This window comes from Trifolium pratense, linkage group LG7, assembly GCF_020283565.1.
Source record: "Trifolium pratense cultivar HEN17-A07 linkage group LG7, ARS_RC_1.1, whole genome shotgun sequence".
In the NCBI taxonomy this organism is placed as follows: domain Eukaryota; kingdom Viridiplantae; phylum Streptophyta; class Magnoliopsida; order Fabales; family Fabaceae; genus Trifolium; species Trifolium pratense.
This window is the reverse complement of record NC_060065.1, coordinates 17,692,398-17,708,801: the sequence shown is the minus strand read 5'-3', so window position 1 is coordinate 17,708,801 and position 16,404 is coordinate 17,692,398. Positions and strand designations below refer to the sequence as shown.

The 16,404-nt window shown below is 32.2% G+C and overlaps 2 protein-coding genes across 2 annotated transcripts; one reads left to right on the top strand and one right to left on the bottom strand.

The window, feature by feature from the left end:
* Positions 1-628: 628 nt before the first annotated feature.
* On the bottom strand, positions 629-9,274 carry LOC123894559 (65-kDa microtubule-associated protein 5). The gene is made up of 11 exons (XM_045944578.1): positions 9,057-9,274; positions 8,056-8,259; positions 6,876-7,121; positions 6,558-6,773; positions 5,057-5,212; positions 4,811-4,970; positions 4,453-4,604; positions 3,159-3,246; positions 1,932-2,005; positions 1,780-1,854; positions 629-1,105 (listed from the first exon to the last, which is right to left on the bottom strand). Exons 1-11 carry the CDS (start codon positions 9,123-9,125, stop codon positions 845-847), a joined length of 1,701 nt encoding a protein of 566 aa, XP_045800534.1. The 5' UTR covers positions 9,126-9,274; the 3' UTR covers positions 629-844.
* Positions 9,275-10,396: 1,122 nt separating this feature from the next.
* Positions 10,397-15,308, top strand: LOC123894558 (cysteine proteinase inhibitor 6). Its single transcript, XM_045944577.1, has 4 exons — positions 10,397-10,746; positions 12,154-12,379; positions 13,753-13,898; positions 14,861-15,308. The coding sequence occupies exons 1-4, from the start codon at positions 10,519-10,521 to the stop codon at positions 14,996-14,998; spliced, it is 738 nt and encodes a 245-aa protein (XP_045800533.1). The 5' UTR covers positions 10,397-10,518; the 3' UTR covers positions 14,999-15,308.
* Positions 15,309-16,404: the final 1,096 nt, after the last annotated feature.

Genomic DNA, 16,404 nt, shown 5'->3' with positions numbered 1-16,404 from the left:
GAAGCCGATGATCGAACCCAGGATCTCTAGCATATTATCTAAATCCCTCACCACTAGACCAAACCTAGTAGCTTCTATTTCAAATATATTTGTTGTGGAATATATTCTGCAATATTTAAAAAAATGTCTTTAAAATTTGTCAACAAAAAAAAAGAAAAATCCTTACAATGTATCTAACATTTAGATACACTTTTTGAAGATATAATAGTTGCTCAAAACAAAAGAAGCGCATTATTAGTATCTAATATATATATATATATAATGAAATGCACCCTAATGGCTCATCAAATTATTAACACAGTCCAAATAAAATAGCCAATAGTTCATCAAACTACAATGATACATCCAAATAACCCGATATATAATTATTAAATGGAAAATGTTTATTAAAATAAGTTTTATCAAATGAGTATTGTAGTTGTAAGAACTAATCCTACTTTGAATTCCTGAACCATTGGTGTTGTAGAAAATGGAAGTAATAGGCTTTCATTTTTTTTCACAAGGTCTCTTCAGCTCAAAAATCCCATTATATGTGATACACAAACAAAAAACTTAAGACTACAGCATCATGCTTTTTTCATATGCTCCAACTCCAGAAAAGTTGAAACTGCAGACCTTATTCCAACTATTAACATGAATGAGTAAGAATGACTTTTCTGTAATTTATTTCTATTAGCATTGTCATCTGTCATGTAAAAATTCACAATCAAATCCCCAAGTTATCATCAATCTCTATTTGTAGACGGCAAAGTTTTTGTATAAAGTTGCAAAAGGAAACAGAGCTTCTAGAATAAGCACATTTACATAGAAAAATGATTTACATTAGTCTAATTTGAAGGCAGCTTTAATTTCCCCTTGAAACAGAATCGTCTTTCGGAAGAGCAACATAGTTCACTGTAATTATGTTCCCTCTGTTATTTTCTCTGCGATCCTTTGCACCTGAGGTTCCATAACGACCTGAAGGAGTGTGCATTCGGCGCCCAGTCGGTGTCCCAACTATGGTGTTAGCATGAGTGCTCTGGCTTAGAGGCTTCTTTGTTGCAGATCTTGAACCAAACATTGCTTCTTGCTCTACAGCATGTTGTTCAGTAAGCCGTTTCTGCTCCTGTTAAGAACACCAGAATAAATAGTTGTGTAATCCAAACTTTGAAGCTGAAAAAACCAACCAATTACCATCTAAATTGACTTGTGACATAAGTACTGTAAAGACATGATTTATTTGAGAAATGGTATAGGACATATTTAGATTGTTTCCTTCATGTGAGAAGTTACAAAATATATTCTAAAATTTCATTCTATTTCAATTTTAAATTAACAATCATTTCTACATATATCCTCAGTCAACTCATTGGCAGTAATGACTTTTCATTCTGTGAGATACATCATTATTTAAATGAACAATGTTAGGGTGAAGGACTATAAGTGGTATGTTTCAAAGACTCGGGATCAAAATGATACTCTTTTTTTTTTCGCTGCTCAAAAAAAAAATGGAGGAATTAATAGCTATTGTCATATTTATAAAGAGTAAAACTAAATTTAACCTTCATAACACATTTCTTTTCAAAACATGAATATTAAAGAAAATACACTTAATTATAGACAACGTTCAAATAAATTTACCAATAAGTCAAAACAAGATCAGCAGGAATATACATACCCTTGCTGGGAAATGCAAATTGATTTTCATTCGAAATAGAGTTTTAGTTCAATGATATAGAAGAAGTAAGATTAAAGAGAAGAACTAAAGAGACTGAAAAGTACTATGACTGTATGTCATACCCGAGATTTTCGCTTCTCCTCTTCTCTCAATTGCCGTTGTACATTGTATTCATCCAAGCTTTGCAACAATGGAACCTGAAATAAATTTGAGTCAGAACCTGACTGATGTTCCCCATATTACAGTCAATAATATGAAGTATAGTCAGCATCACCTTTTCATATAAGAAAGTTATTCCTTTATCCACCTCCCATGCTTTCACTTTTGCAGTCAAATTCTCAACCATAGCTGCACAGTAAAATATTTGAAGGATAGTTAGTCTTAAACCAATGAGGAAACTAGCAGCAAGTTACCTGGAGCTTTGCACTTATATGTGATTTTTTTTCTGAAAAGAGCATTATTTTCAGTCCTTCACATATGATATTCACGCTATGAGAAACAAGAATGATTACTTAATCTTTGCTAATCTGCCAGCTTTAGAACATAGAATAAAGGTTTTGGATTCACTTTCAAAATTAGATAGTCCTATAACACCATTAAATTATATAGACTTTTACTGCCAACAACACCCCCATATGAACAGCTCTTTGTTAGTCGATCACAGTTAGAAATTTCAAGTTCTCAGTTTGTAGGTTGCATATTCAGTAGCTACTGGCAAACAGAAAACCTTTGTGCGCCTGGTTAAGATTTCTCAGATAGATAAAGATAATAGCAGTAACATATATTTTGGATAGCTTTCTAGCATCCCAAAGTTAACATCTACCTATGTTTTGCTGGTTAATTTATGGTTTGCACTCCAAGAGTTTTTCATTTATAACACAACATCTCAAATATTTATTGGTCAGATATAAGTGGATATTCCAATGGCTTCTTTCACATAAAAAATAAGAAAGGAAGTTACCTCCAGCAATGTTTTAAAAATTAGACCGAATCGGAAAGTTTCAACCTGGTGAACTAGGAATTTGGCCAGTTTGCCAATTGGTTCAAAACTGTTTGAACAGTAACTGTGGTTGGTTCACCTTTTTGCATATATTTATTTTACTTTATTACATTTTTTTATAAGTCATCTATTTCAATCATAGTTGAACCAATTGAAGCATGACCTATATAGGTCTCATCAATTTGATTTCTGGTCCAATTTTAAAAACATTGAGTACAGGTACCTTTACCACATAATCAAAACTATATATGGTCATACATGGAATTACTTCTATAAAATTATGAAGAGTTTCTATTCACTCAAGCTTGTCCGCAGTTTAATTGGTCTACTATTTCAGTGTGTTCTGAATACCATTAACATCTTAATAGCATGCTGATTCAAGCATACGCAGCAACTAGTTCGCAGGTTTCCCTTAACATGAAGGCATAAAAAATTTATAATCATCACGATTCTAGATCAACTAAAACTACTACAAATGTAAAATCTTAAATAATGACTCACATTGAATCTTGCTGACAAGAATCCGTGCTTTCTCTGCACGCTTCAAATTTTTGTGTGCTCCTCTTACTGCACTGTATCGATTTTCATCCTGTTATGACGGTGAAAATAGCAAATTGTTTATATTTTGTTATCTTTCTCAAAATAGATCTAATCTACTAAATAATAAAAACAATAGCAAGTTTATCAAACATTTTTAATTGATTAACGGAATATAAAATATTTGTAGTTAGAATTGATGTATTAACTTCTGATATTCAAAGTCAATGTACACAAATGTCATTGATAACATTCATGGATAACTTAGTATAGCTTTCAGTAACATTTATGATTTCATTTTCAACATAATGCAAAATGACCAAACTAGAGAATGTTTAAAATCTAATATTCTTTTATGCACCATAGACATATATGATTTACCACATTTACAAAGTACACAATAAAGATTTTAAATCATTCAACTACAAATTGCTCAGAATCATCATATTCTTTAAATAGAGAACCTATAAGATGTTATACTATCCACATGCATATATTACATGTAAACTGTTAGATGATTAATTATCCTAATAACTAGATTTATGAGTGAATGCTTGTAAATAAATGATTTTATATCTCCTACACTAAGGATATTTGAGGTTTTAAGCGTGGACAATACACAGATCCGCCCTACCTAGTGCTAAAAATCAACTTTATTAAGAAGAGGTGCCCACAGCTTGTGAGTATCTAAGTTTAGATTATTAGGTAAAGTCTCATAAATAGTTACTCCCTCCATCTCATTATAAGCTTCTCATTTGTAATATTTCTGTCTCAAAATATTTGTTACTTTAGAATACAACGGATTAATTATTTTATTTTTCACTCATATATCCTTATTTCTTATATCTTTAATCCACCTGATTACTCAATTAATAAGGGTGCTTTAGTAAATGAAACTCCTGTTTTATGAAATCAGCACAATTAATCATTTTCTTAAGAACTGCACACAAGGCAAATAAGACACTTATAATGAGACTGAGGAGGTAATAGTTAAGTATTAAAAAGGGAAACCAAATAAACTGAAATTGAATTACCATTAAACAACAATAAACAATAGTAACCTGTGTGCATATGACAGTCATCAAGTTCCCTTTTGACAAGATTAAACTAAACATATGGGTTGAAAACAATTAAAAAAAATCATATATAATTGAAAAAATAACATTTTTGTCCGCTAAAGTGATAAATTTCATCTGCATCAATTTATAGCTTCTTTAAGAATAAAATAATTTGAAATAAACTTAAGAATGGTATCTACCTTTTCATATTCATCTAACCACTTTTCCTCCTCAGCTGCAAATTTCCATTTCTCCACCCTATCTAAGATGTCTCTTCTGCTTAGAGCTTGCTCTTTGGCCTTTCTGATTTGATCATCCATGTTTTGAAGCAATTCAGACATATCAATATTACCTGCAAAGCAATTAAAGCTTATGTGATTAAATGAAAATAGAAACTAAGAACAGATATTAAGAATGCGCGTATAAGTCTGTAACAACAGTTACAGAGGGTATTTAAGAGGAAAGAATACGGAAACTAAAGGTACATTCGAAGTAGCCGCATTTAAATTTTTCAAGGAAAAAAAAAAATCAATAACACTTTAGGCATAGTTTATGTACCAGATTCTATGAGTCTGGTCAGAATCTTTCTAGCAGATTCACTGTCAACATCCATGTGAACACCTCTGTAAATTTCTTCAAGTTCATTCTGTCTTTTAAACACTATTTCCTTCATCTTACTAGCTTTCAAAACATTTAAGCGCTGAACTTCAACCTCAACCTGCATAAATATAAATAATCAAGCAACTAAAATTCAAACTATGCAAGTAAAATTGCGATGCAAGTTCAAGTCATATAAGTTTTCACCTGCTTGATTACATCAGCAGAAAGGCACCCTGGGATTGACACTTCATCAACTGATGCTGAAATTAATCTAGTAACATGGCTAAAGGCCTTTTGCTCATCAATTGGCATCTCCATAAGATCCCATAACTCTACCAAGAATTTAGCAAGTTCTTGTATCTGCAAGAAAGTAAAATTATATTCATAAATCTTCAAGAACTTGTTGGAAAAAATTGCTCCATCAATAACAAAGTTAGACATGCAATCCATTCTTATTTATTTACATGAATTAAAACAATAGTACCCTTTCAACCTCATGATTCCACCCTCGCGTCATACTCCCTCTAGTCCTTATTATAAGAAAAAGTTTATTTTTTAGGTTCATAATATGATTAATGTATTTGGTCTATATTAAGGACTAAATACATCAATCGTTCTATGAATCTAAAAAGTTAACTTTTTTCTTATAATAAGGACTAGAGGGAGTATTAGAAAAGAAGCAAACCCATCCCATACACAAAAAGAATAGTTCCAGTAATAAAGAAAAGACAATATTTATGACTTAGTTTGGTTCATAGTAGTCAATCCTGGATAGCAGAGCGGCCAACCCCAAAACTGGGATAGCAGGATAGCGTATAGCGGGATAGCCGCTACTTGAATTATTTAATATATAACTATATAATAATTATGACTATATATATCTAAATATTTTTATGTTTATACTAAATATATGCATATGTAGTTATTTTTTATTTAAAACAATATTTAATAATTACTGAAATAATAAATTATTTTTACTATTATTTAATTAGTGCCAACTATCTCCTTCATATTGGAACATATGACATTTTAAGATAATGAAACAAAGCATCACGTAAGACGACCAAATCATGCGATGGCGGCAAACGGAGACCATGTAATGGCGCTGATCCGGCGAATTCAGCCATAAAAAGTGATTCGTGCTCCATGAAAACACAAAAGCAGACTATCCCCTAGGCTGGAGCGGCCTCCGCTAACCCGGCTGGAGCGAATGCTATCGCTAACTGCTCCGCTCTGCTACCGGCCTTCTCATCGGTGCAGCACGTTGCCGCTCCGCTCCACCGCTAGAATGCCACTATAGCGCGCCATCGACTACTTTCGTTCATTGCATCTTAAACCTTTTTTAACATAAATTTCAACCTTATTTTTTAAAGCATTGAGTTTTACTGTCTAATACACTTTCTTCTGATTGCATAATCACCTTATTCCAAATTCCAATTGCATACAAAGCAGGATATTAGAAAATCAAAATAATTATGCAAGCTGCAAGAAAATAAGAGATAGAGCATCAAAAGATACTGCAATTCGATGCAAGAAATGAATGAGTTGACTAGGATACTTATGACCATTTAACACTAAACCAGTAACTGTTGGTACAGCTTTTACAGTGATCATTTGCTGTATCAAATATGATGATCCACCTGTACTACTTTCAATAGCAACAGTGAGACACATGCAGTATTTAATCTAGATCAGAAAAAGTGACCTTTTGTAGCCTTTGTTGTTTTTCCTGCTTTAATGAATGAATAGCCCCAGTTAAGCTAGCAAGAGTGTCGTTGCTAATGCTTAGCGATGCACCATTTGATGAATCACTCAAGCTTGGGTGGATATCATTTAATGTCTTCGAAAAATCAATTGACATTACTTCTGAAAGCTCACTAATAGTACGGATATGACTCTTCACTTTCTGCAGGCGCAACATCTGATTGGAGAGAAAATAAGCAATATTAGGCTAACACTTAGGAAACTAAAAAACATATGGAAGTGTCGATATTATGCAACTATATTTTGAATTTGGTAGCACCTTTTCATTTTGAAGTTCATCGAGGTGCGAAATGAGTTCCCCCAATTTCTTCATTGTCAGATCACATTGATCAACATCTTGATCCGTGACACCTTTCGATTGTCCGCAGCCTGCTATTTCAGCACATATCTGAGAAATTTGGGACTTTATTTTTAAAAATTCCTTGAGTCTCTCGTCCTTCTTTGACCTCAACTCCTCTAAGGCAGGTCTGATGTTGGCTAGTTGCTGCTTCAGAGTGCCCTTTCCCTTTCAAATGCGGAACTGTGTTAGTTGAGTATTTATCTACCAAATTAATTGGCAAAATTCTAATTGTGCAACGGAGCAAACATAAGGATTTGGGAATGATCAAACAGGGATTGCAATTATTAACACACAAAAATTGAAGAAAATAATTAATCATAAAATCTGATAATGATTACAGTTAAAAAATGTGTCTGTAAAATTCAATTTCATAAATAACTACACATGTTGATTATTAAGAGTTAAAATACAGTCTTCTATCTAACTAAACACTAAGGATTGCAATTATTAACTACACATGTTGATTATTAAGTAACTTATAAATGCTAAAACTACATTTTGATTTGCTTATAAAAGATTTCAAAAAAAAGTCCAACTTTGGAAAGTTTTAGGTTCCATATTAGTTATTGAAATTGTAAGATAGGCCAATTTGGTCCATGACATTAAGAAAATTTTAAAATGATCTCAAAATTTAAACTCAATCACATTATTAATCTTTGGAAGTTGGTCACTTAAATCCTTGAAATGGTCATAAAATGCGCAATATGGCTGAAGACATTCGACTAATCTTTTAGAGTTGATCAATTTGGTCCTTGAAATTCTCACAAAACGACTGATATGATAGAAGATAATCAATTTGATGGACAGTTTTGAAATTTTGTTAATTTTAGGGATCAAAGTCAGACCCTTACAATTTCAGGGACTAGATTAGGGATTCACAATCTTAGCAAAAATATAATGGAAAATTGTACTTAGAGTGTCGTGATAAATCACGCCATACTGGCTGTTATGTGGTGCCGTTATATTGGCCTATGGCGGAAAATCTCACAATATCAGCCTAAATAGGCCATGGCGGAGAGGGCCATGGCCGATATTCAATAAAACTGGCCGTGTTAAAAGAAACAGCAACAGTACAAAAGAGAATGCCAATGGAACATACCCGTGAGAACATCACAGAATCCCCAAGAGAAGAAGCAATATTGGTGACTTCAGATTCAGCATCAGCCAGCCACTTAAACAAGTCAGCTTTGTGCTTTCTGGTTTCCTCAACCTTTTTGTGATAAATGTCAAGACACTCTTGCTCCAGTTGAAGAAGCATATTGTCTCTATCAGTGTCACTCTCCCCAATCTCATCCCATATCATCTGAAAAACAAAACTTTAGATCATTAATTAATAATTCATTCACCAAAGATTACATCCCATCAATAAGAAAACAACTCAGCATATCACATTAAGGCTGATTCTAATCTGTTCCTTTGTTGGAAAAGTACACCCATATTATCCTTATCAATACCAATTCGTTCCTTTGTTGGAAGAGTACACCCATATAAATCTCTAGTACCATTCATTCTATTAAAGATAACTAAAATTATTTTTTGACAAAATTATAGATAACAAACAACCACCATTAAAAGGTGATTATCAATGTACCCTTTTCACTTGCATACACATTTTTAAGGTAAACCAAGATAACCACCAATAAAAAGGTGATTATCAATTAATGTACCCTTTTCACATGCATACAAATTTTTACGTAAATCGCCGATAAAAGTTGATTATCAATGAGAGGTATTTATGCATGCAATTGCAGAGACTAATGAGATGCATATAACAAATTGACATCTCCTAACAAATATTTTTCAAACCGACAAACAAAATCAAACTACCAATCAAATAGTTAAGAAATCCAAGTATCTATCACATGTGCCATACCACGTCCATAACTGTGTACACCTAAGATTAAGTAATAACTAAACTATTCAGCAACAACAACAAAATCTGATATTTTTATGATTATTAACCGAAACAAATAAGCTAAAAAGGAAAAATAACACAAAAGAAAGGAACTGCAATGAAAATCTATAATTTCTGCCACTGAAATTTCATTAAAAAAAATTAATAAATAAAAAAATTGAAAAGGTTGAAGTGGGTAAAGGAACCTGCAATTGACGGAGGAGAGAAGCACATGTGGTGCGAGAAGGAGAGAAGGAAGGAGGTGTGGACGCCATTGTTGTGAAGAAAGGAGCAAGAAACAAAACCCTAGAAAGAAAGAAAGAAATGGGAAATTGAAAACGGTAAGCGTTTGGAGCGTTGATGAAATTGATATGTAGTAATGATGAGCGAAGGAAAATCCCTTGATTTGAGTTTTCTTTGACGGAATAGAATCCTCCTCAAATTTGCTTTTGGGTTTTGGCGCCACTCACACCATCTTTAAATTAATTTTATTATTAATAAATTAATTTTTTAAATTTTGGTCAAAAAATTATTAAAAAATAAACAATTTTTGGTCAAAAAGAAAAAAATGATAAGTTAATTTTTGTTCGACGCAAAAAAATGATAAGTTAATTAAAATCGTAAAACTCAGTAAGCAAGAAACGTAACCATCTCCTTAAAAAAAAATACTCCCTCGGTCCCAAAATATAATACCTAATTGACCATTGCAAGTACAGCAATGCATAATTTTGATCATTAGTATTTTTGATTATCTATTAATAAAAATTATAAAAATTTGATATTTTGAAAATATTTATCAAAACAAATCAAACAAGATTTTATATACTCATATTTACATCTATATATTATTAAAAAAAACACGGTCAAAACAAGATAAATGAATAGTACATTTAATCAAAGTAGATCATATATATTGGAACGGAGGGAGTACGTAACAGTCATTTCCTCTTTATTTTATTTTCTAAAAAGGACAAATGTTAACGAGTGTGTAAAGTGATTTTTTTAAATTCATTCGATCATTTATGGAAATAAAACATTAAGGTGATAAATCAACAATGAAATGGTTCAGGTGATAAGGGTATTGGTCCCTTAAGCATGTGATTAAGGGTTCGATTCTTGGCTCATGCATATGAAAAAAAAAACGATGAGAATGTAAAAACTCACCTTGCGTGCCTCTTTATTTTATTTTTATAAAACAATCTATTTCATGCTTCGGCCACTTTAAATAGCTTGAACTAAGATATAAAATTAGAAATAAGTTATATCCAACATAAATGTGAATTTTCAATAATTTTTTTTGTTTTTCACCACTAGTTGAATCTGGTTCGAAAGTCAGTTCTGGCATCCAGTGGTTTCAGTCCCCTCGTGATCGCAGTTGTGGGGATTGAACCGCGGTCCTCCCTACCAAGTTCAGCGTCAATCACCACTAAACCAAATAACTATTGGTAATTTTAATAATTTTTCATTTCATCAAATAAAAATTAAATTAAATTAAATGCACACTCTTAAAATAAATAAATATATTTATAAATCGGTTTCTTAACCTGCACAAGCGTGTGAAATACGTGGCTTCGATGCTAAGCAACGCGCGTTTAAACCAATAAATACGGCGCTGCCACCCACACAAACACTTTACTTACTCACTGCGTTAAACCAAAGCATTCCTTAATGAAACCAACTTCTTCTTCTTCTTCTTCTTCTTCATTTTCAATCTCATTCTTCATCTTCTTCTTCGCTACCTTCAATTTTCTAGAATCTTCTGCAGATTGTACCCATTTCGATCACGCGCCAATGTCTACTTTATGCGGAGGCATTCACGATTCACCAATCAATCAAAACTCTGATGAAATTGAATCTCTTGCTCGATTCGCTGTTGATCAACACAACGCCAAACAGGTTCCTTATTCCTTCTCTTCTATTCTATTCTCTTTTTGTCATCATAAAAAATTCATTGTAATTTTTATTTTATTTTTTATCTAATTAGTGTTCTTTCTTGAATTTCCAATATTTTGTTTCTAATTGTAGTTACTCTGTAATAAACGCTCTTTGTTTTGTTGGTTTGTGAATGAAAAATTAAAATAGATGCATGTCGTCATCATATTCACTATTAATCACTTGACAAAATATTAATTAATTTTGAATATAAATATAATAAGACCCTTTTTGATAAAAGAGCTTAATCAGGTGATTATAGCATAATAAATGTTTATATAAGCTATTTTTATAACAGAACTCTTTCAATATAAGCTATAAGTTGTTTTCATTTGCTTTCTTGAGCTTATGAAAAAAAGTTGAAAACATTTCATAGACATGTCATAACCAAGTTTATGCTTGTGTTAACTAGATATGCTCAAGTAAACAAATCCAAACATGCCCTAACAGTCTGTTTGGATAAACAGCTGCAAAACCGTACATCACAAGCGCTTATGCATAAGCTTGCATAAGCTATTTTTATAGCAAAAGATAAAATAAAGATAAATTGTGTTTTTATATATGTGCTACTGCTACAAGCTATTTTCATAAGCTATTATGGAGAACTTATGAAAATAAGTTGAAAAAACTTATGAATATTGTCGTAAGCTGTTTTCACAAGTTCTCCCAAACAGTCTTACAGAATATATGCCAATAGGTAAGCTCAAATAAGCCAAACCAAACAGGCCCTGAGTATATTACACATTTATTTTCTTTTTCATAACATTTTCTTAAAAGAAAACTCAATAGAAGTAGAACATTTTGTCAATTGTCATCTATCTTGAATTTGATCAACTGTGACAGTAAAACATTGTCCTCATTCTATAACTGCTTGGGAGATCATAACATCTTAAAGTATGATTTGGTTTCTCTAATGAGCTATTCACTTTATTAGAGGGTAAAGAATAAAGATCATCAAATTATGAGAAAATCAACTATTGATATTGTAACAAATCTATGATTTGGTATTCATGAATCATGAGCATTAAATATGAACAAGTTAAGATTACGTACTTTTATTGCTTAAAAGTGAATTGTTCATTTCGTAGAAGTTAAATCAAGTGGTATTTGGTTTCATTCTCGGTTAGTCAGAGTCCAGTATAGTTCCCTCCAAATGCTAGTTCATGCCTGAAAAAATCTTTTAATTACATTAGTTCGAACCCTGTGTTGTGTTGATTGGATAAATGAATGTGTTGAATCTCATAACACATGTTTGATCCAAAATAAGGGGATGTTAAGAAATTGGGTAGCTCGCTTGTGTTTGTCGTCATTAGGCTGTTCTAATGTTACTTGTTTATTGGATTGCTGAGATTTGTTATTTTTGTGTTGAAGAATTCTCTTCTGGAGTTTGCAAGGGTGGTGAAAGCACGTGAACAGGTTGTAGCTGGTACACTTCATTATCTTACTCTTGAGGCTGTTGATGGGGGTGAAAAAAAGATCTATGAAGCCCAAGTCTGGGTAAAACCCTGGTTGAACTTTAAAGAACTTCAAGAGTTCAAGCATGCTGATAATGGTGGTGCTCCATCATTTACCTCTGCAGATCTTGGTGCGCTAAAGGGTATGCCATTTTGTGTAGACCGTATACTTCTTGATATGACTAATAATCTAGCTATTAATAGGGGTGTTTGAAGGGGTGTAGTAGATTTACTCCCTCCGTCCCTATTTATTTGTTAATTTTTTTAGTAAACATTTGTTTCTATTTATAACTTGTTCTCAAATTTCAAGGTTATGTGGACTACTTTTTGTATCAATTATTGACACTTAAATTAATGAAAAGATATGCTAAATGAGTGAGTGGACGGTAGAGGAATGAAAGACAAGAGTATATTTGAAATTTGCTTATTAACCAAAGCTATTTCTTAGTTTGTGCAAAACAACCTTAAAATCTGCGCATTTGAGTGATTAGAAGGCCAAAATTGTCGTGCATCATAAATCCTGCTTTAGAGTGAACTTGGAGTTAGTGTTGGTTTTAGTCAGTGAGGTAAGTAGTGAGGAGTGAGGACCAATCACTGGAAGATTGAGTGTTATATTGAATTGAATCTAAATGCATTGAAGAATTCATAATGTCGGGAAAGATTACAAATTAGATGGTTTCATGTCTTATAGGGATGTATCAACTCATATTTAGTACTATATCAGGATGTGTGATGTGAATTTATAGAGTTTTCTTTACTTTGGATTTATGTGCACTCAGTGGCGTCTCCAGGACCCTGAGTCAGGGGATGCAATTTTTTTTAATAATCACATAAAGTTTTATAATTTACATTACTTTTTGACACTTAAAAGTTTTAGTGTTTTACACTTAAAAATTAGAAGGTGAATTATTATCATTATCATTATCTTTTCTGTTTTTTACAGCATTATCATTATCAATATTTAACAATTATTATAAAAAAAAATTTAGTATGTACACTTAAAAATTCTTTGGAAAAAGCAGGAAATTTGAGAAAACTATTTTTTTTACGCAGAAAACTATTAAATAATAATAAACATGCTTTGAATTACTATGTCACTCTGCACTCTCTAGAAGAGGTAAGATCGACATTGACTATATGGTGCAAACTCAATTATCCAGGGGATGCAAAACAGAAACAAATAGGATAGTATGTGGAATTTTCAAATGTTGAAGTGTATGTGCACCCGCCACTGTGTGCACTGGTATTTATCCATGGGCAATTTCCACTGAAAATGTAGAAATAGGCTTGTAGGAGTGAGGCCTGATTTTTATCAGGGATTTCCGTTAAAGTTTCAGTTATTTTGGAAGTACAAAGGACAATCTAGCCGTTATAAATTATAATTACAGTCATTAGCTGATAATTGATGTACAAAGTTCCTTTACATAGCTTATGATTGCTTCATTTCTCTTGTATTTCTTGTTGAACATTTGAACTTCAGGTGTTTGCTAATACCATGTTTTGCTTTTATTATTAGATGGCCACAAGCCAGGATGGCAGTCTGTGCCAACACATGACCCTCAAGTTCAAGATGCAGCAAATCATGCTATTAAGACCATCCAGCAGAGGTCAAATTCACTAGTGCCCTATGAGCTCCATGAGGTTACTGATGCAAAGGCTGAGGTCAGTTCCTTATTTTGTATTGTTTGTTTTAAAAAATGGTTTTGAACTGCCACATGAGTTGTCGGTTGTAATTTGATATTTATATTTTCGACACTAGAAAAATATCATATAGATGCTCTCATTTATTTCAAGTTTTATAAAAATAATAATAATAGAAGTGAAATTAAAAACAAGGTTTTTTTAATTAGAATTTAAAATTGAAAACAATAAAAATAGAAATATTTACTCAAACCAGATGGGCCCTAAAAATTCTCTGTGGTCGTGAGAAAAGTACTTAAGTGGATTTTTTAGATCCTTTTCTTTTCATATTTTCAAAAAACACTTATATTACTTCAATAAGTTTGTAAATACAGTATCTTTTAACTAAAAATGCTTTTTTACTTAAGAAAAAATAAAAATTAAATGCTCCCTTATTATTTCTCCGAAACTTTATTTTGGCCATGGGAGAATGTTACTTAGGACCCAATATGAGAAAGTGGTTTGTGATTCTTCTGGTTGCTGTAATTGGATATTTAGTGTGTTCATATTGAGCTAGTTCTTATATTGCTCTACTATTTTATATTATTACCTGATCATCGTATGTGCCAATGCTTGTTTATCAAAAACCTATATGTATAATATTTATCTGAAAAGTGCATTTGGCATTATCCTATTAACTGCTTATAATATCTTCTGAAGCTGCTTTTGTCTTATAAATTTCTGAGACCAGCGGGGCATTGATTAGTAGTAGTCAGTCAGTTTAAGTCAACAACTTTGGTGTTATTTCTGTGGTTTATAAGAAATTGTTATATATGTTGTCTTTAGGTACTATATTCTCACATGCTTTTTTCTTTTTGAACAAGTTCTATGAGCCGTTTTTACTACGTGTTTGCATGCTGCCCCTTAACAAGAAAATCTGCATTTGGGCTGCTTACAGGATTCTTGTTTTATCATCACTGATGGATGTCTAAATTGTTGTGCAGGTCATCGATGATTTTGCTAAGTTTAATTTGCTACTCAAGGTCAAGCGGGGAGAGAAGGAAGAGAAGTTCAAGGTAGAGGTGCACAAGAATAACGAGGGTAGTTTCCATCTTAATCAGATGGAAGCTGATCATTCCTAATCCTGATATGAAGCTTGGTCGCGGTAGCAATATAGGCCTGCTTGGACCCTAAATTTGCACTTTATATATATATGGGATGGGATGGGATGTATCATGTATCGTTTATGACTCACAACACAACTAGTACTTTTCTAATATTGCCCTTGTTTTACTACTTGTTAGTGACTATGAAAATGTGTTTGCTTACTAGGGATTACAATGGATGTGGCTTGTGTTAGGGAAAACTATTGGGATTTGGGAGGCTTGTAACCTTGTACCAACTAAGTGTGAAAGATTCCAAAATAATGGAATTAAATAATTTTTCTTAAAAGGTGTGTCTATGCGTGGATTTGAAATTCTAGGACGTTTTCTTTTATGATAGATGAGTTCAAGTATGAACTAATATATCTTTTCATTTCAGTCAATTCATGAAAGAATGCAACTTTTAAATTTCTTACTCTAAATAATAACTGGAAATTATGAATTTAATCCAAAACTCTTAAAAATCAAAATACTTTTAAATTGTCTTCTCTCTTCCCTTATTTGCCAATTTAAGTTAGATTTATAAACTATCATTCAATAGGTTTTGATAGCAGGAACTTCGAAGTATCCTGAAAATAATTTGAGTACCATATATTGTCCCCAATTTAGAGAAACTGGTGAGAGATATATTTTTCTCTCTCTCGGGTCTGGGTAGTGTACGTAATTGCGTTCCAAAGACTTTTTCAACTGATTTGGGTATAGGTCATGCATTGGGGTGACAAAATGAATAGATTGGATAAATATGATTTATTTATTTTTGTAACAAGGATGAATATAGATTTAGATTGTGTTGGAACAATGTGAAATTTGGAGGGAAGTTGGTAAGAAAATTAAACACATGGTTTTGAACTTTTGAAAAAGATCATGAAGTCTCATATCAGAGACTATACAAACCTTAGTAGTGTTTATACGGACGATGATTTCTTGAGGTGTGTCTCAAGGGGTATCCATTTTGTAAACGGGAGACTCTACAAATACTCTTGACCATCATTTGTGCCGCCGTCCGGCCGGCTCGGGCCAGACATGATTCGATAAATTTTTATGGATCAATCAAATCCGTTTCTGGCTGATCCGCTTCACCTTTTTCTCTCCTTTTTGGTTTCATTGTTTAATTAGCTATAAATATATGTCATTTTTTTTTTTGGTTACAATATATATGTCTATTTTGTCTGCTCTACTTCATCTAAATTCTTTTTTTTTTCCCTAAGATTATGTTTTTCTTCTTTTTTTCATCGGATATTTTTGGATTCGAATCACTCACGTACATCTTTTTGGATTCGAATCCTAAAGATTTTTTTTTTTGGGTTTTTTTTTTTTGTGATTTCATCTTCTCATTGGAATGATTTTCCATCTACTTTCGGTATTTCGTTTGATTTTTCATCTTG

Coding starts and splice junctions, on each gene's coding strand:
- LOC123894559 (XM_045944578.1), bottom strand. CDS start 9,125: ATGGCGTCCACACCTCCTTCCTTCTCTCCTTCTCGCACCACATGTGCT. Junction 4,971..5,056: donor CTGCTGATGTAATCAAGCAG/GTGAAAACTTAT, acceptor ATATTTATGCAG/GTTGAGGTTGAAGTTCAGCG. Junction 1,106..1,779: donor AGGAGAAGCGAAAATCTCGG/GTATGACATACA, acceptor TGTTCTTAACAG/GAGCAGAAACGGCTTACTGA.
- LOC123894558 (XM_045944577.1), top strand. CDS start 10,519: ATGAAACCAACTTCTTCTTCTTCTTCTTCTTCTTCATTTTCAATCTCA. Junction 10,747..12,153: donor ATCAACACAACGCCAAACAG/GTTCCTTATTCC, acceptor TTTGTGTTGAAG/AATTCTCTTCTGGAGTTTGC. Junction 13,899..14,860: donor TTACTGATGCAAAGGCTGAG/GTCAGTTCCTTA, acceptor ATTGTTGTGCAG/GTCATCGATGATTTTGCTAA.